General features: G+C 40.7%; 1 protein-coding gene across 3 annotated transcripts in view; it reads left to right on the forward strand.

Annotated features, from left to right (window-relative positions):
- NNMT (nicotinamide N-methyltransferase) overlaps positions 1-17,706 on the forward strand; it is a 49,394-nt gene extending 31,688 nt beyond the window's left edge. The window contains exons 3-5 of one of the 3 annotated variants that reach the window (XM_032167458.2): positions 789-1,098; positions 2,341-2,548; positions 16,478-17,706. In XM_032167458.2, the coding sequence (XP_032023349.1) occupies positions 945-1,098; positions 2,341-2,548; positions 16,478-16,910 (795 nt within the window). In that variant the 5' untranslated portion in view covers positions 789-944 and the 3' untranslated portion in view covers positions 16,911-17,706. The remainder of the gene's footprint in view (positions 1-788; positions 1,099-2,340; positions 2,549-16,477) is intronic. The other 2 variants (XM_058446672.1, XM_058446673.1) reach the window with 2 other exon arrangements.
- The last annotated feature ends 1,609 nt before the right edge of the window (positions 17,707-19,315 follow it).

A 19,315-nucleotide genomic window follows, 5' to 3' on the forward strand; every position in this document is an offset into this window, starting at 1 on the left:
AGTAGAGACGGGGTTTCACCGTGTTAGCCAGGATGGTCTCGATCTCCTGACCTCGTGATCTGCCCGCCTCGGCCTCCCAAAGTGCTGGGATTACAGGTGTGAGCCTCCGCACCCAGCCTTAAATAATTCTTAAAGGAAGTAAAGTTAACTTTGAAAGAACTATCAGGATTTGGATTGACCAAAATGAGTGGGGAGGCTTAGGGAGGAGGTGCTTGCCAGACACTGGGTCATGGCAGTGGTCAGTGAGGCTGCAGTTGCCTAGGGCAGGGATGGAAAGGGGGTCTGGGCATGAGGAGAGGGTCTCAGGATGTTTGGCTGGACTAGACTTTACAGAAAGCCTGATCCAGGCTTTTAAAATTACTCTTACCAGACTTCATCTGAGACTCCTTCAGCCAACATTCCTTAGCCCTGAATACATTTCCTATCCTCATCTTTCCCCTCTTTTTTTTTCCTTTCTTTTACATGTTTAAATTTAAACCATTCTTTGTCACCCCTTTTCCTGGGGGAATCATGGCAAGAACAAGAAGAATGATGATGCTTGTTAGGAGATGTCCTGTCTCTCTGAACTTAGGGGTCCTATGCATTAAATAATTTTCCTGACGAGCTCAAGTGCTCCCTCTGGTCTACAATCCCTGGTGGCTGGCCTTCACCCCTTGGGCAAGCATTGCATACAGCTCATGGCCCTCCCTCTACCGTACCCTCCACCCCCGTTCGCCTAGGCTCCCTTCTGCAGGAATTTCATCACTTCCTAGAACAGCCAGAACATTTGTGGTCTATTTCTCTGTTAGTGTTTAACCAAACATCTGTTCTAAAAGAAGGGCTGAACTGATGGAAGGAATGCTGATAGCCTGAGACTCAGGAAGACAACTTCTGCAGGGTCACTCCCTGGCTTCTGGAGGAGAGAGAAGGAGGGCAGCACTCCAGTGGCACAGAAGTGAGACACAATGGAATCAGGCTTCACCTCCAAGGACACTTATTTAAGCCATTTTAACCCTCGGGATTACCTAGAAAAATATTACAAGTTTGGGTCTAGGCACTCTGCAGAAAGCCAGATTCTTAAGCACCTTCTGAAAAATCTTTTCAAGATATTCTGCCTAGGTAAGTCTGTTGTCTGCATGTCTCCCCACTAATATGAGTCATATAGATGGAGTCTCAGGGCACAACTGGGTTTTGTGTCTATCGTTGTTGCTTCACAGCTCTTTTGGCATCACCTATTTATTTAACTAGGATAAAAACGAATATTGGTATAGAGATTCCACAGTTTACAGAGTGCTTTTGTATCCACTGTCTCACTTGATTAAGCAAAAGGAAACCAGAGGACCGGAGTGCTGTCCTGAGTCTACCTTGATTTGCTAGGCGACTTGAGGGAGACTTTTAGCCTCAAAGGGCCACTTAAGTGGAAATTCTAAAACAGTACCTATTCTGATCCTAACTCAAGGGAATGCTGTGAATATGCATGAGATAAAGACCTCCCAATATATGAAGAACTGGGTGCTTTTTGGAGAACGACATTATATACTCAATTTTTTTTTTAAATTAACTTTCCTTGAAAGTATTGCTTAATAGTTTTTACATTCTCCATGTAACAGACTTTATGGATCTGGTGTTCAGTCTGTACACCAGATGTAGATCTTTTTTACCTTCTCCTAGACCTTAAAATTCCTGGCAACATGCCTCTACCCTGGATTGGGGAATAAAAAATGAAAAGTTTTTTTTTCTTTTTGACTTTAAATTTTATTAATGTTTGAAGTTTTTCAAACTGATGTGCTTTATTTAAAATTCAAGTGAGACATTTTTTAGTCTTTTTGATATTTATATTTTCTTTGTCACTATGATGTAAATTACAGGGATTTGGGGAAAATATGGGATTTTTTTTTTTTTTTTTTTGGAGATATAGGTCTCACTCTGTTGCCCAGGCTGGATGGAGTGCAGGGATGTGATCACAGCTCATCATAGTCTCGAACTCCTGGACTCAAGGGATCCTTCTGCCTCAGCCTCTCCAATAACTAGGTCTTCAGGCACATGCCACCATGCCCAGCTAATTTTAAAATTTTTTTGTAGAGATGAGGTCTCACTATGTTGTCCAGGCTGGTCTCATCCTCCAGGCCTCAAGTGATCCTCCTGCCTTGGCCTTCCAGAGTATTGGGACTACAGGCATGAGCCACTGTGCCTGGCCCAGAAAAGATGTTTTAAAAAAACATTTTGAGGGAAAAGTTGTGAAAAGTAGTGATCTGTCTTTGAGGATCGCCAGCACAGTCCCAGGGAAGACAATGTAAATTTGACTCTGCCCACTGCCATGAGATGTCTGACCTCTCCTCTTTGTTCCTCCCACTAACCCAGATGGTGTGAAGGGAGACCTGCTGATTGACATCGGCTCTGGCCCCACTATCTATCAGCTCCTCTCTGCTTGTGAATCCTTTAAGGAGATCATCGTCACTGACTACTCAGACCAGAACCTGCAGGAGCTGGAGAAGTGGCTGAAGAAAGAGCCAGAGGCCTTTGACTGGTCCCCAGTGGTGACCTATGTGTGCGATCTTGAAGGGAACAGGTAGAGAAACTGGTATCTACTTCTTGGCTTTCGAAGGTACCTGAGTGATGGTTGGCAAAAGCAACAGACAGATAGGGACCAAAGAGAAATCCAAATGGAAAATGAGTGATAACGAGAGCGAGAGCAAGAGAGATGAGATAGACCCGTGTGTGCGTGTTTGTAAATTTGTGTATGTGCACGTGCATGTGTGCACCAGTATAATGGAAGACACAGGGAGAGGGTTGAAGAAATGGATACTGAGCAAAGAGGAGTAAACCCCCAAACTTTCCAGGCCTGTGGGGACAAGAGCAGTGTGCAGTCAAGTACCTTGGGACCTAAGTTTAGGACAGCTGCAAGTAAAAGGCTAACCCAGCTTCTCACCAGCAGCTTTTGGATGTCAGGGCTTGTCCCTCGCCTCACTGTCATGCTGTTGTAGCCATCCAAGCCTATAGAACTTGGCTGTGAGTGTGGCTAATGCTGACATCACCAGATACAACCAAAATCTGACTAGGTTTTTAAACTGAGGTAAGCAAGATAAAGGAATTACTTGAAAAGAATTTATTAATCACCATCCATGAAAGTAGACTTTATATTCTCACAACTAATGGTCAAGATCTTACACTACCACATCTACAAGTAAATTTATGCAAATGAATCTCATTTGTTCATATAAATTTTAATTTCTTCCAACGCAAGAAATTGGCAATAGCCTGTTAGCCAGAGGTAGCCACGTCTGCGATTCACTGTCTTTCTCATGTCCTTATGCACCTCCATCTTTTGCTGATTGTCTGACAATATCCAGTCTATTCCCCAACTGACCATTCACTCCTGGAGCAACATTCCTCTGCTGCTATGTGTATTGCTGAGACCCCACAGACTTCTTTGTAAACTGCATAAAAAGATGAATGTATGCCATTATAGTATCTGCAGATAAAAATAGGTTTTGTTCTTCTATTCCAACTTTACACTTTTTATTTATTTTTCTGCCCTTATTATGTTGGCAAAAACTTTCAATACAATATTGAATAGAAATGATGACAGCAGACGTCTGTGCCTTATTCCATATTCTGGGAGAAAAAATGTTCAATGATTTATCATTAAGTATATTAACTATTGGTTTTTCATAGATATTATTTATCAGACTAAGTTCTGCATTCCTAGCTTTTTTGAAATTTTAATCAAATGTTGAATTTTGTCAAAATTTGTTTGCATTTATTAAGATGGTCATAGGATTTTCCTCCCGTATTCTGAAAATGTGAATTACACTGGATGATTTTGAATGTTACACCAAAGTGGCATAAACTACTTGGTCATGAAGTATTATTCTTTTTATGTACTGCTGGATGTGGTTTTCTAATTTTCTGTTAAAGATTTTTGCATCTATATTTATGATGGATATTGAGCTATAATTTTCTTCTAGTGTGCTTCACAAATTTTGATATCAGCGTGATGCTGGAGTCATAAAATGAGTTGGGAGTGACTTCCCTCTTCTATTTTCTGAAAGAGTTTGAGTATTATTAGTATAATTTTCTTCTTAAATGATTGATAGCATTCACCAGCAAAGCCAGGTAAATCTGAAAGTTTTGTGCGAAAGGAGACTTTATTAAAAATAGTATTTCTTTAATGGTTACTTGGATTTTCTGTTTGTTCTTTTGTCTGTTTTGGTAAGTGGTATTTTTCAAGAAGTTTGTCCTTTTCATCTTGGTTGTCAACTTTATTGGCATTTTTTTTTTTTTTACAATATCCTTTTAATGCCTTGTTATGTCTGTAAGATCTGTAGTGATCTCTCCTCTTTCATTCTTGATATTGGTAATTTGTCTTGCTTTCTTTCTTTTGTCTTTATCAACCTTGCTACAGATTGACCATTTTATTAATCTTTTCCAAGAACCAACTTTTGGCTTTGTTGATTTTTCTCTATTGTCTGTCCATTTTCTATTTCATTGCTTTCTGCTCTTATTTTTGATCATTTTCTTTCTTCTAGTGATTTTAATTTTCTTTTCTAGTTTATTTTTTCTAGCTTTCTAAAATTTCTTGTTTTTAATTATTCTTGTAGCTTCTTAAGTTGGAAACTTATATCATTTATTTCACATATCTCTTTCTTCTAATGTAGGCATTTAATGCTGCAAATTTCTTTTAGCACTGTTTTAACTGCATCCCATGATTCTTGTATGTGGTATTTTTATTATTTTCAAACTCAGCATATTGTCTCATTTCCTTTGTAATTTCTTTTTTGACCATGAATTATTTAGAATTATATTGCTTAATTTCCAAAGTATTGGGATTTTTCTAGTTATCTTATTGTTATTGCTTTCAAATTAAATTTTGTTGTAGTCAGAGATTTATTTTGTGGCTCTGCATATGGTCTATCTCAGTAAACGTTCTATGTACTTTCTACATTGAAAAGAGTGTATATTGTTCAGTTGTAGGTATAGTTTCTATAAACATCAATTAAGTCAGGCAGGTGGATAGTATCATTCAAATTTTCTACATCCTTACTGACGTTTTGTTTACTTTCTCTGTCAATTACTGAGAGAGGGGTGTTAATGTCTCGAACTATGATTGTTGATTTATCCTTTGCTCCTTATAGTTTTGTCAATATTTGCTTTATGCATTTTGACACTTGTTTTTAGCTCTTTTATATACATTTTTAGGATTGTTATGTCTTCTTGATGAACTGACCATTTTACCATTGTGAAATATCTCCCTTTATTTCAAGTAGTGTATTTGTCTTGAAGTCTACTTTTTCTGATGTTAATATAGCAACATCACCCTTCCTGTGCTTGCTGTTTTGCATGGTGTGGTGGGCAGCCTTTAAGATGACCCCCAATAATCCTTGTGTCAGTATTTTCACCTTTGTGTAATCCCCTTCCCTAGAATATCCACTGGATTTAGTGATTCAGTACTGACAAGTTTCGTAGAATGCAGCATAGTTATGGAATATCAATTGTGATATTAAATTAAAAAGGACTACAGCACCACTACACACCTATTAGATCTAGGCCAGAATCCGGAAGACTGACAATACCAAGTGCTGGTGAGGCTGTGGAGAAACAGGAACTCCCATTTATTGTTTGTGGGAATTAAAAATGGTGTAGCCACTTTAGAAGACAGTTTGACTATTCCTTGAAAAACCATTCAATCTAGCAGTTGCACTCCTTGGTATGTAACCCAAAAAGTCAAAAACTTACCTCCACACAAAAAGCTGCACACAGATGTTTATAGTAGCTATATTCATAATTGCCAAAAATTGAAAGCAACCAAGACGTCTTTCAGTAAGTGAATGAATAAACTGTGGTACATTTAGACAATGGAATAATATCCAGTGCTAAAAAGAAATGAGTTATCAAGCCATGAAAAGACATCGAGGAAATGTAAATATAATTACTAATTGAAAGAAGTCAATCTTAAAAGGCTACATGTATGATTCCCACTATATGACATTCTGGAAAATGCAAAACTAGGGAAGAAGTAAAGAAGATCAGTGGTTGGTAGGGGTCAGGGGAGGGAGGGATAAATAGGTGGAGTACAGAGGATTTTTTAGGGCAGTGAGACTACTCTGTACAATACTACAATGGTGGTCACATGTTGTTATATATTTGTCCAAATCCATGGAATGCACAATACCAAGAGTGAATCTTAATGTAAATTACAGACTTTGGGTGATAATGGTATGCCAATGTAGGTCTTCTGCTTGATTTTGCAGTGAACCTAATATTGCTGTAAAAAATAAAATCAATTTTTAAAAAATGACAGCTTTTTGTTGGGTATTCTCTCTCTATCTCACTCTCTTGTCCTGGGGAGTGAGCTTAGAACCAAATTTCCCCCAGTTGAACCAGAAAAAAAGTGAAATAAATGTTTGTCATTTTTAGCTGCTAAATTTGGGGGATAATTTATCCTGCAGTTATATATAACTAATATACATGATATATCTACATCTTTTTCTGCCCTTCTGTTTTCAGATTATGTTTTCTCTTTTTAATCCAGACTGACAATTTCTGCCTCTAACTGGATTGTTTAGTCCATTTACATTTAATGTAATTACTAATATTACAGGGTTGAATTTAAATCTACCATCTTGGTATATGATTTCTATCTGTCCCATCTGATTGTTGTTCACCTGTGTCTTTCTTCCTGTTTTCCCTTGGTGAATGCAGTAATTTTTAGTATTCCATTTAGTATAAGTGTACATATTTTTAGTATTTCTTTTTTATCTCCTCTATTAACCTTTTCTGTGTCTTGTGTGAGTTCGTGTGGTTTTTCTAGAAATTGCAATAGGCATCCTTGACATATCTATTGTCTCATGAAGGATGTAAGATATCCCAAAAGTGTAATTTCCTTAACTGACTTTCCTGGCCCTTATATTCTGTCATATATTTTATTTCTATGTATAACACTATAATACATATATTGTTATTAGTTTTGCTTTAGTTAGTAGTGCTTTTATTTATTTTTATTGTCTTATTTTTAATTTTGATTTTTAAAATAAAATTTACCATCTTTACTATGTTTAAGTGTTAGTTGAATAGTGTTAAGTATAGTCACATAACTCAGTATACAGTTTTAAACAATGTATATAACAATATATATTAAACATAGGAATTTTGGACTGAATGTTTGTATCCCTCCCTCCCAATTTCTGTGTTGAAATCCTAACCCCCTTATGATGGTATTAAGAGGTTGGGGCTTTGAGAGATCATTAGGTCATGGAGGTGGAGACTTCATGAATGGGATTAGTGCCCTTATAAAAGGAACCCCAGAGAGCTCTCTAGCTCTCCTTCTGCCATATAAAGATACAATGAGAAGTCAGCTGTCTGTGGCCCAGAAGAGTCCTCATCAGACCCTGACCAGGCTGGCATCCTAATCTCAGACTTCCAGCCTTTAGAATTGTAGGAAATAAATTTCTGTTGTTTATAAGCCACACAGTCTATGGTATTCTGTTATAGGAGCCCAAACTAACTAAGGCTATATTATGCATATATTTAAGATCTTTTATATTTACCCACATATCTTTCTTCTGTAGTGTTTTTCATTCCTTTCCCAAGATCTGTTCTTCTATTTGGCATCATTTTCCTTCACCTGAAGAACTTATTTTAGTATTACTTATAATGCAGTTCTGCTGGAGACAAATTCTCTTAACTTATCAAGTCGGGTAAAAAGTTAGTAATTGTTTCCCTCCCTGCTAACTTGAGGAATTTAACAACTTTTGATAACCAAAGTCCCCTGGCATCTCTCTTCCCAGTATTTATTATTGAAATCTGAGATTTTAAAGCTCAAATAATGTAATTTAAAGTATTATTTTTATATTTGCTTTCAAGATCAGTTTGGACGTTTGCTTTTGGTTTGTAATCAAATTTAGAATTATTTGGACGTATTTGGTGCTCATTTTATACAATTTTTCTAGATATTGAGTCTTTAATTTTGATTCATCTGTCAACTGAATAGATCTTCAAATATTAGTTTCAAGAACATACAGTGACGTGTTTTCTAAGTCCATGCATATATGAGAATGTATTTTGTCACTCTTACACATGAACAAAATCATAAAATTGTTTAAATATTGCCCCATTTTTTTCTGAGAGGTAGTAAGAAGTTGAGAGAGGCTATTCTATTTTTTTTTGAGACAGGTTCTTGCTCTGTCACCACACTGGAGTGCAGTGGTGAGATCTCACTGTAGCCTTGACCTCCTGGGCTCAGGTGATTTCCCACCTGAGCCTCCTGAGTAGCTGGGACTACAGGTCCACACTGCCATAGCTGGCTAATTTTTTGTAGAGATGGCAATTTTGCTCTGTTGCCCAGGCTGGTGAGAGCCCATTTTCATATGCATTTTAACCTGTATACCCCTGACTTAGAATTTTATATTGGCTATAGCCTTCAAAGTGGGGCTGTATTCTTCAATATAAAAATAATTTCGTAGGTCTTTTTTTTCTGTTGACTATGTGATTCCACAGAATGAAATTGATATTAACTAGAAACAATTGCAGCTATGACAATTTAGACAATATCTAAAGTTATTTAGTAAGTAAGGAAATTCCTAGGATTTGTAGAATCTCAGGGAAACTTTGTAATAAATAAATAAATAGATAAATAAATAAATAAATAAATAAATAAATAAATAAATCTTCAGTCACTGTTAGACAACACACCTTTCCAAAGTCCAAATAATCTGTCAAGAAGGCTTTTGAAACTTTGTTCTCACTTTCTGTATCCACCACCAGCCTTTCCATCTCATTCAAAAATAAACCTTTACAATCTAGCAGGATAGTAAAAGCATTACTTATCTCACACCTGCAATGTCAGCTTGGAACAACTGGCTCTTGAGACACTGTCCCCTCCCAATCACTCTGTTGGAAATTGCATTTTTGGCAGTAAATTTCTGCATTCTTACCCTTATCCTTGTGCTAGATCCTGTGGCTTTAATTATTTTGAGAATGATAGTGATCCTGTGCAACTCCTGTTTTTCCTGCATCTTCAAGTAGCTTTATCAACCTACAACCTATTTCCTTCAAGACGATTTCTTCTTTATCTGAAGCTTTTTCTTGTGCTAAAGGCTGCCAAAGACATATGTACTGTCTCCTGTTCTTCTACCTCTGCATTTAAATACCACTCATTTTAAATTAGCTGGCCATGGTGTTGCACACCCGTATTCCCAGCTGCTGGGGAGGCTGAGGAGAGAGGATCACTTGAGCTTGGGAGCTTGGGAGCTGGAATTGTGAGCTGTGGTCACATTCCAGACTGGCTGGCAGAGTGACACTCTGTCTCAAAAATAATAATAAAAAATAATAAAAATAAATAACCCTCATTTTTGCAACTATCCAAAAAAGTCGTAAGAAAGTCAAACACTAAGATACAACTACTCAAGCTTATACCATGAACAGAGGAAAATGAGCTCTTTCCTTAAGAAATTGTAGAAGCTGCATTACTTAACCTATGGTTCCTGGAACTTGGAATGCATAGCTTAGGCTTGTGGTCCCTGGACTAGCAGTTTTGACAACATGTGGGAGCTTTCAGAAACGCAGGCTCTCAGGCCCCACTAGCTACCTACAGAATCAGAACCTTCACTGTAAGATCTGCTAAGGGTGTATGCACATTACAGTAGAAGAAGCACTGGTGTCTGGAGCAGGGCTTCCCTCCAAGTATGCCAGGGCATACACACAGGTGGATGGGAATCAGTTGCAGGCGTGCTGTCCAAGCTGTTTTCCTTGGCCCTCTGGACAGCAGGTGGGGCCTGAAGCACCTCCTGGTTGCCTCTGTAGAGAGTGGCTCCTCCTCTTTTTTTTATTATACTCTAAGTTCTAGAGTACATGTGCACAACGTGCAGGTTTGTTACATATATATACATGTGCCATGTTGGTGTGCTGCACCCATTAACTCGTTATTTACGTCGGGTATATCTCCTAATGCTATCCCTTCCCCCTCCCCCCACCCCGCAACAGGCCCCGGTGTGTGATGTTCCCCACCCTATGTCCAAGTGTTCTCATTGTTCAATTCCCACCTATGAGTGAGAACATGCGGTGATCGTTTCCAGCTTCATCCATGTCCCTACAAACGACATGAACTCATCCTTTTTATAGCTGCAAACTATTCCATGGTGTATATGTGCCATGTTTTCTTAATCCAGTCTATCATTGTTGGACATTTGGGTTGGTTCCAAGTCTTTGCTATTGTGAATAGTGCCACAATAAACGTGTGTGCATGTGTCTTCATAGCAGCATGATTTATAATCCTTTGGGTATATACCCAGTAATAGGATGGCTGGGTCAAATGATATTTCTAGTTCTAGGTCCCTGAGGAATTGCCACACTGACTTCCACAATGGTTGAACTAGTTTACAGTCCCACCAACAGTGTAAAAGTGTTCCTATTTCTCCACATCCTCTCCAGCACCTGTTGTTTCCTGACTTTTTAATGATCACCATTCTAACTGGTGTGAGATGGTATCTCATTGTGGTTTTGATTTGCATTTCTCTGATGGCCAGTGATGATGAGCATTTTTTCATGTGTTTTTTGGCTGCATAAATGTCTTCTTTTGAGAAGTGTCTGTTCATATCCTTTGCCCACTTTTTGATGGGGTTGTTTGTTTTTTTCTTGTAAATTTGTTTGAGTTCATTGTAGATTCTGGATATTAGCCCTTTGTCAAATGAGTAGGTTGCAAAAATTTTCTCCCATTCTGTAGGTTGCCTGTTCACTCTGATGGTAGTTTCTTTTGCTGTGCAGAAGCTCTTGAGTTTAATTAGATCCCATTTGTCAATTTTGGCTTTTGTTGCCATTGCTGTTGGTGTTTTAGACATGAAATCCTTGCCCATGCCTATGTCCTGAAGGGTATTGCCTAGATTTTCTTCTAGGGTTTTTATGGTTTTAGATCTAACATTTAAGTCTTTAATCCATCTTGAATTAATTTTTGCATAAGGTATAAGGAAGGGATCCAGTTTCAGCTTTCTACATACGGCTAGCCAGTTTTCCCAGCACCATTTATTAAATAGGGAATCCTTTCCCTATTTCTTGTTTTTGTCAGGTTTGTCAAAGGTGAGATGGTTGTAGATGTGTGGTATTATTTCTGAGGGCTCTGTTCTGTTCCATTTTTCTATATTTCTGTTTTGGTACCAGTACCATGCTGTTTTGGTTACTGTAGCCTTGTAGTATAGTTTGAAGTCAGGTAGCCTGCTCCTCTTAACCTCAGCATACCTGACAGAAGAAAGCTTAGGCCCCTGTCGAGTTGGCAGTTCTCTGAGGTAAATGCTCTCTGTGCAAAGACCTCCAATTCTATTTAAAAAGATGTTTGTATGTTGTCCAAAACTAAACACAGTTGTGCCAAATGTGTTCCACAAACTAGTGAACCACCTCTATTCCAAAGCATCTCTGGACTTTCATGGCTTGCAAAAGGATTTTGATATGCTTTTTCAAAACCAGGATCTTGATGATCATGATGATTGTTTCAGTGACACCTAGGAAACATTTCCGCCTTTTACAAGGATGCCTCTCTCTTAAATAGGTGCTCTTGCCACCTTACATCCCCAGGAAAATTCACAGGGCAGGTTAAGAAACCTTCAACTAGCTATTTCCTCAATTGTAAACATTTTTACTCACAGGTCTCAGAGCACTTAAAACTCAGTGTGTCCAAAACACAGCTACGATCTGCTCCAGATCTGCTTTATTTCTGGTATTCTTAGCTCCTTGAATGGCACCATCATATAATAAATTGGACAAGCCAGAACCTGGAAGTCAATCTTGTCCTTTCCCTCTCTGTCATGTTCCATATCTAACTTAACATCAAGCTCTGTCCATTTTACTTCATGACTTACTCTGTAACCCATTTCTTCCCGTGTTTACCATCACCTGATCCCAGGTACCCCTGTCTCCCTCCTGACTGGCCTCCCACTGCCACTCTTGCCCCTCCACTCAATTCTTCTCTGCTCTGCAGCCCAAGTGACCCTCTCAAAATGTAAATCTGATCATGTCACTCTCCTCCTTAGTGCTCCCTAGTGACTCTCCAGAGCTTTTGGAATGAAAAGCAAAATTCCTGTCATGGTCCACAAAGCCCTGCCTAGTCTGGCTCCTGCCAACCTGTTTCCCCACAATCCAGCCACGTTGGCTCTCTCCTCCTGTGTTTCCTGACACCACGTGGCCTTTGCACTTGCGGTTTCCTCTTACTGGAATTTCCTCCCGCCCTCCCTGCTTGCTTCAGTCTGGTTAACTCCTACATATTGATCCTCTATAGCTCTGCTTGCCCAACTCCTTTTTGGAGGAGCTTTTCCTGAGTCTCTAGGTCAAGGGGAGCTCCCAACATCTCCCCATTAGTGCCACGCTCCTTTCCTTCCTTGCATGTCAGTTTTAATTTCCACTTCTGTTAGTGATCACTGGGTTAATGCTTTCTCCCACCACCCACTCATCTACAATCTCCATGAGGTTAGAATCTGTTTCTCATTTGTTCATCCTTGTGTCACCAGTGCCCAGCCTATTTCCTGTAACATAATAGAGGTTCAAAACATATTTGGAAAATACATGAATACTCACATTTTGCTTTTCAGACTTTTCCTCCTAGAATATCATTCACCTGATTCGGGTGTGGGGTGTGGTCTGTATCAAAGGTGCACTAATGATTATTCCTTGCCCATACAATTCTCACAGTGACCTCCAAGCTTACTTAGCCTTGATTTCCTTGACCTGTTTTGATGGTTCTCTCTCAGGAGAGCCTGCAGGAACTTCTGAGGATGGGGCTTTGGGGATGTGAGGACAATGAAAAACAGCTTGTCAGGGGGATTCTGATGCACTGCCGGCCTTGCCCTTGCCGAGACAGGGCAGGAGGAACCACCTCTAAATCTCAGGATAGTTCTCCTGGAATGTGGGAAGACATTCTCAGAAAGGGTTCTTCCCGGGGTCCTCCTTTTCATCCTTTCTTGCCTCCCTCCCTCCCTCCCCATACCCCTCAGGCTTTTATAGATGCATATTTACAGAGGACAGGGCTGCCTTTTTTTTTTTTTTTTTTGCATATTGATTCATTTGAAAGGGTAGATCTTTAGAACTAAAGAAATGGCCACACCGCTGTTAGCTTTCTGCAAAACAGCATAGCACTTTCCCAGCATAGCACTTTCCCGGTGTGTGTTTATTACCTACCTGATGAGCTAAACGTGAGGCAAAGTGATAATTGGCTGGGTCTCTGGTGAGTCCATTTCCCTGCGTTGCCCCGAGGTGTATGCAGGCTTTACACAGCTACCTTGGCAACTGACTTCCCCAATGTTTGCTGCATGTCCAAGGACAAGCAGGGATCTATGACACTGGGTGTTTCTAGCAAATTTCCCTCTCAAATTGGCACATTCTCTGTGAGCTTTGGAGACTTCACAGTGTGGCTCACAGTTTGGGAACAATTTGCATCATCATCTGACTGGCAAGTTCTAGTTCTGTGGTAACTCACGTGTTTCAAATAGCTTAATATGCAATAGGGCACGGAGGTTCATTCTGCTTCGGTTGTAATCAAACACACATTTCCACAATGTTCCCGTTATACAGGATCCTCCCGAAACACATCCCCCAAAACACTATGTTGTCACTACTCTACCTTTTGGTATACACTTCATTATTATTCCTATGTGCAGATAGGTTACTTAAGTTTTTCTGTTGTGGATTAGTTTGTCTATTCAAATACCTGTTTCTTACACATTTCTACAGTGTTTTTTGTTGTTGTTGTTATTCTTAGTGTTCTATGAAATCTTCCATGTTGTATCAAGGCTGGGCGGTAGCTTTGTAACTAGTTTCCCACCTTAGAATGGCTGTCTGCTTTGTCCAGGACTGCAAGGGGGACTTATAATATGGGATTTTTCAGTGCTAACACTAGAAAAGTCTGAGACAAATCAGGACAAAGTGGTCACCCTGCTACCGTTTCTAGCCTTGATAAAGGAGCAGGTAGATCCAACCAAGGATAATTTTTGTTTTCTATGTAGATACCAGTTTAGTGGTTGGTAGGAATTCCCCCAAATCGACACCTTGCTAAGCTTATCTCTCTCTCTGTCTCTCTTTTAATATAACAGCTTATTGAGATATAACTCACATACCATACAATTAATGCACCCATTTAAATTGTGAAATTCCGTAGTTTTTAGTATACTTTCAGAGTTGTGCAACCTTCATCACAATCAATTTTACAACATTTTCATAATTCTCCAAAGAAATCCTGTACCCATTAGTAGCCACTCCTATTTCTCTCCAAAACCCTCAGCTCCTGGCAACCACTGGTCTGCTTTCAGTCTCTGTAGCTTTGCCTTTTCTGGGCATTTCATATAAATGGACTCAAACAATATGTGGCCTTTTGGTTCTGGCTTTTTTCATTTAGCCTGTGTCTTCAAGGTCCATCCATGTTGTAGCATGTGTCAGAATTTCATTTCTTTTTGTTGCCAAATAATATTCCATTGTATATGTATATCACATTTTATTTACCTATTCAGAAGTTGACGGTTGCATTGTTTGCAACTTTTAGCTATTTATAAACATTCATTACAAGTTTTTGTATGGATATATGTTTTCATTTCTCTTGGGTATATACCTAGACAGATTTCCTGGGTCATGTAGTACTCTATATTTAACCTTTTAAGGAACTGCCAGACTGTTTTCCAAAGTAACTGAACTATTTTACATTGTCAGCAGCAGTGTATGTAGGTTCCAGTTTCTGCAAATCCTTGCCAACACTTGGTATCGTCTGTCTTTTTTATTATAGCCATCATAGTTATGTGAAGTGGTATCTCATGGTTTTGATTTGCATTTCTCTGATGACTGACAATGTTGAGCATCTTTTCATCTGCTAATTGCTAAGCTCCTTAAATGGAAAATTATAGCAAGCATAAAGCATGTTTGCAAAGAAGTGATTACATTCTCTAGGATCAAGATTTTAAGTGAATATTTAAGATGCCCATGACTAGTGTCCACTCTCTCAAATCAAGTTTTATTTAAACCATTGACTTTTCCTCATGACTAGGAATGGTCCCAGTGAAAGTCTCCCTCACTTGCTGGAATGTGGGGCCATCTCTGCTGTCTGTCAAGCCTTGATGCCCAAGTGGCCATTGTCTCCTGGAGTCTGCATCAGATGGTGGAGTGTGTGTTTCCTGAGTGTGAGACTGGATCTGCTCCACAATGCTTTGCTGGTTAACTCCTTCCAAGAGTGCAATACCCAGGGGTAACTCCTACTCTTAGTGCTCTGGGGCCTGGGCCCTTAACACACTCAATGTTTCTTCCCCTTTTCTCACTTATCTGATCTTCTGCTACTTCTTTCTCTTTTGTCCGCCCCTGCTCTCTGGTTTCTCTTGTGCACTCTGTTTATTTAATTTTGATCATTTGTTTGTTTGTTCCTTTCTTCCTCCTCTAACAAATTCAAATAAGATACAAGCCACTCTGTCCCATTTCCTGCCCTTGCCTTCTTTCTTTCATTCTTTTATTAACTGATTTTTCTCTCGAGAATCACCACTGGGCCAGGTGTGGTGGTGACTCATACCTGTAATTCCAGCAGTTTGAGAGGCTGAGGCAGGAGGATCACTTGAGGCCAGAAGTTCGAGACCAGCCTGGGCAACATAGGGAGACTCTGTCTCTATAAAACATAAAAAAACTAGCCTGGTGTGGTGGTGCAAGCCTGTAATCTCAGTGCTTTGGGAGGCTGAGGTGGGAGGATCCCTTGAGCCCAGGAATTTGAGGCTGCAGTGAGCTGTGATGGCGCCACTGCGCTCCATCCTATGCAACAGAACAGGACCCTGTCTCTAGAAATAAAACAAAACAAAAAACCCAAAACATGCCATTGATTTGGCAGAAAAGGACAAGGTTCCTGGCAAGGCTACCAAAAACATGATCTCTGTCAGAAAACATACTATCTGCAATATTTGTTGGAATCTGAGAATGGGAAATGTAGTTTTCTTCTCTCCAGGAGTGCTCTGTTCACAGCTGTGGGATAATGATCAATAGTTCCTAAAAATGTCTATGGATGACCTCACCACTCTTATTGATCAGCAACTACTGCAAAGATAATGTTTCAGCATTTGAAACTCCTTATTATTAATACTTGTTCTGTATGGGTCAAGTAGCCACTAACTCACAGTTTGGCACATGGATCAAGTATAATAATAATAACATATAAATACTAATAAATGAGCCAGTACAGTATAAGTGAGTACTGTACTAAGCAGTGAAGGAAGAATAATTTCATGGAGGGAAGTCCATGGTAGAAGCAAGCTGCTAGGTATTATCATCATTTTCACATACTATTCACTTTATAAAGAGATTTAACATAGCTCAGGGTAATATGGTCTCATTCAAATGCCAAAATGGCCCCTCAGGTCTTCTTTCTCTCCTTTCCCCGTAGAGGTGGCCCTAAGGATACACATCTGGGACAATACGGCCATTTTTAGCCTTGACCCAAGAGATCTGGGTTCCCCATGACTAGAGTGGAAAACAATGTTTGTGGGTTTGTGTTTTTCAGAGTCAAGGGTCCAGAGAAGGAGGAGAAGTTGAGGCAGACAGTCAAGCAGGTGCTGAAGTGTGATGTGACTCAGAGCCAGCCGCTGGGGGCCATCCCCTTACCCCCAGCTGACTGTGTGCTCAGCACACTGTGTCTGGATGCTGCCTGCCCAGACCTCCCCACCTACCACAGGGCACTCAGGAACCTCGGCAGCCTACTGAAGCCAGGGGGCTTCCTGGTGATCATGGATGCGCTGAAGAGCAGCTACTACATGATTGGTGAGCAGAAGTTCTCCAGCCTCCCCCTGGGCCGGGAGGCAGTAGAGGCTGCTGTGAAAGAGGCTGGCTACACAATCGAATGGTTTGAGGTGATCTCGCAAAGTTATTCTTCCACCATGGCCAACAACGAAGGACTTTTCTCCCTGGTGGGGAGGAAGCTGAGCAGACCCCTGTGATGCCTGTGACCTTAATTAAAGCAATTCCTTTGACCTGTCCAGTTGACTTCAGTCCTTGGTTCTAACTGCCAAGTCATGTGCTGAGTAGAGGCTCAGTGGTTGGGGCCCGATGGTTCATCTAGGATGGGACTGGAGAGGTCAGTCTACAAACAATCCATTGACCACTTACTTGGTGCTGCACACAAATGTTGGTGCTATGGGACCCAAAGATGAGCAGTTAGTATTCCAGCCTTCATTGCTTGTGTTTACAAAAGAAGACCTCACTTCCCTAAACATCTAGTTATGGCGGCTCAAGCCCATACCTGTCTACAGAGAAGTGTCTGCAGTTACTCACTATTAGTTTCCTAAGGGGGCACTGCTGGCTCCTTCTCTCCCAGGAATGGGCTTCTCCTGTTCTTCAACTCTTGCCTTCTCCCTGGAGAGGCTACCAAACCCTGGCCTCTGCTGCTGTTCAGGCTGCCCTGTGGTTATAGCTGTTTGCTAGACTCCACTCTGGCCTCAGGGGCCAGAGAACAGCTGTCCGGCATTTCTGTTCATCCCAGCAATCCAAAAAAAATGTTTTTAAGCTACAAATATCACTCCATTTTCGAGGCCGGGCGCGGTGGCTCACGCTTGTAATCCCAGCATTTTGGGAGGCCGAGGCGGGCGGATCACAAGGTCAGGAGATCGAGACCACAGTGAAACCCCGTCTCTATTAAAAATACAAAAAAAAAAAATTAGCTGGGCTAGGTGGCGGGCGCCTGTAGTCCCAGCTACTCGGAGAGGCTGAGGCAGGAGAATGGCGTGAACCCAGGAGGCGGAGCTTGCAGTGAGCCGAGATCGCGCCACTGCACTCCAGCCTGGGTGACAGAGCGAGACTCCGTCTCAAAAAAAAAGATCACTCCATTTTCAAATTCAGACTCTGCCACTTATTAGCTGTTTCTCATTAGGCAAGTTATATAACTTTGCAGTGCCTCACTTTTCTCATCTATAAAATGAGATTAAAATAGTCTTTTTATTAAGATAATTAAAGTGAATTGTGGCCAGGCACGGTGGCTCAGGCCTGTAATCCCAGTGCTTTGGAAAGCTGAGGCAGACAGATTGCTTGAGCTCAGGAGTTCAAGACTGGCCTGGGGAACATGCAAAACCCTGTCTGTATTAAAAATACAAAAAAATTAGCCGGGTGTGGTGGCACATGCCTGTGGTCCCAGCTACTCAGGAGGCTGAGGTGGGAGGATGGCTTGAGTCCGGGAGGTGGAGGTTGCAATGAACTGAGATCGCACCACTGTGTTCCAGGCAGAGTGAGATGCTATCTCAAAAAGTAAAATAATAAATAAAGTGAATTGTTACATGTAAAGGACCTAGAATATTGCATGGTGCTTGATAAACATTCAGTAAATGTTAGTTACAATCATTATTATTATACGCGTCATCATCAATATTAGTTGCCAAAGCAGCTGAGAAAAGATGGCTTATTCTCCAAGCAGGAGAGAGGATTCCTTTTCTGGGCTACAGGCACTGGACTCTTTACTCGCATTGCCTTTGAGAGAGGCTGTGATACAAGTCAGCTTCTATACCACATGCTGCCAATTCCTTTTTGATTTAAGAAATCTCTAGCAAACATTGAGCACTCTCCAAGCATCTTTCTTTCACGCACCAGGCACAAGAATGAAAATGAAATCCCAGTGTCAGCTGACTCAACAGCCCTCATCTTCACAGTCCTAGAAACATCCGAAGTGCTCCCAGGTCCTTCCAAGGGCACTAGTGTACCTGCACCAGCAGTCCCCACCCAGAATCCCCCCTGTTGAGGCAGGCTGTCCTGCTCAGGCTGTGATGCTGGGGGCCCTGAGCCCAGCCTGAGGATGCTGGAAAGGGGCCAATATGCCCTCTTTTGAGAAAGATACTGCCCATGCCTAACACTCTGCTTTAGATACCTCAGAGCCATCCTGGTTTCCTCCCAGAGTGGTAAGAAACACTTTCCATTTATTCCAGGGATTGGTAAACTTTTCCTGTCAAGGCCCAGATAGTAAATATTTCTGGCTTTGTGGGTTATACAGTCTTAATTGCAACTACTCAACTCTGCAGTTGTAACAGAAGCAGCTATAGAGAGTATGTAAACAAATGTGCATGTTTGTATTTCAATAAAACTTTATTTATAAAAACAGATGGATGGATAGATTAGGTCCAAGGGTTGTAGTTTGTAGACCCCGAATCTAGACCCTTAAGTAGCCTTGTTCATGCCTGAAGTTTACAGATGATCCCCAACTTATTTATTTTTATTTTATTTTTTTGAGATGGAGTCTCTCTCTGGAGCCCAGGTTGGAGTACAGTGGCGTGATCTTGGCTCACTGCAACCTCCACGTTCCGGGTTCAAGCAATTGTCCCTCCTCAGCTTCCTAACTGGGATTACAGATGTGTGCCACCAT

This window comes from Hylobates moloch, unplaced genomic scaffold, assembly GCF_009828535.3.
Source record: "Hylobates moloch isolate HMO894 unplaced genomic scaffold, HMol_V3 SCAFFOLD_11, whole genome shotgun sequence".
Lineage (NCBI taxonomy): Eukaryota > Metazoa > Chordata > Mammalia > Primates > Hylobatidae > Hylobates > Hylobates moloch.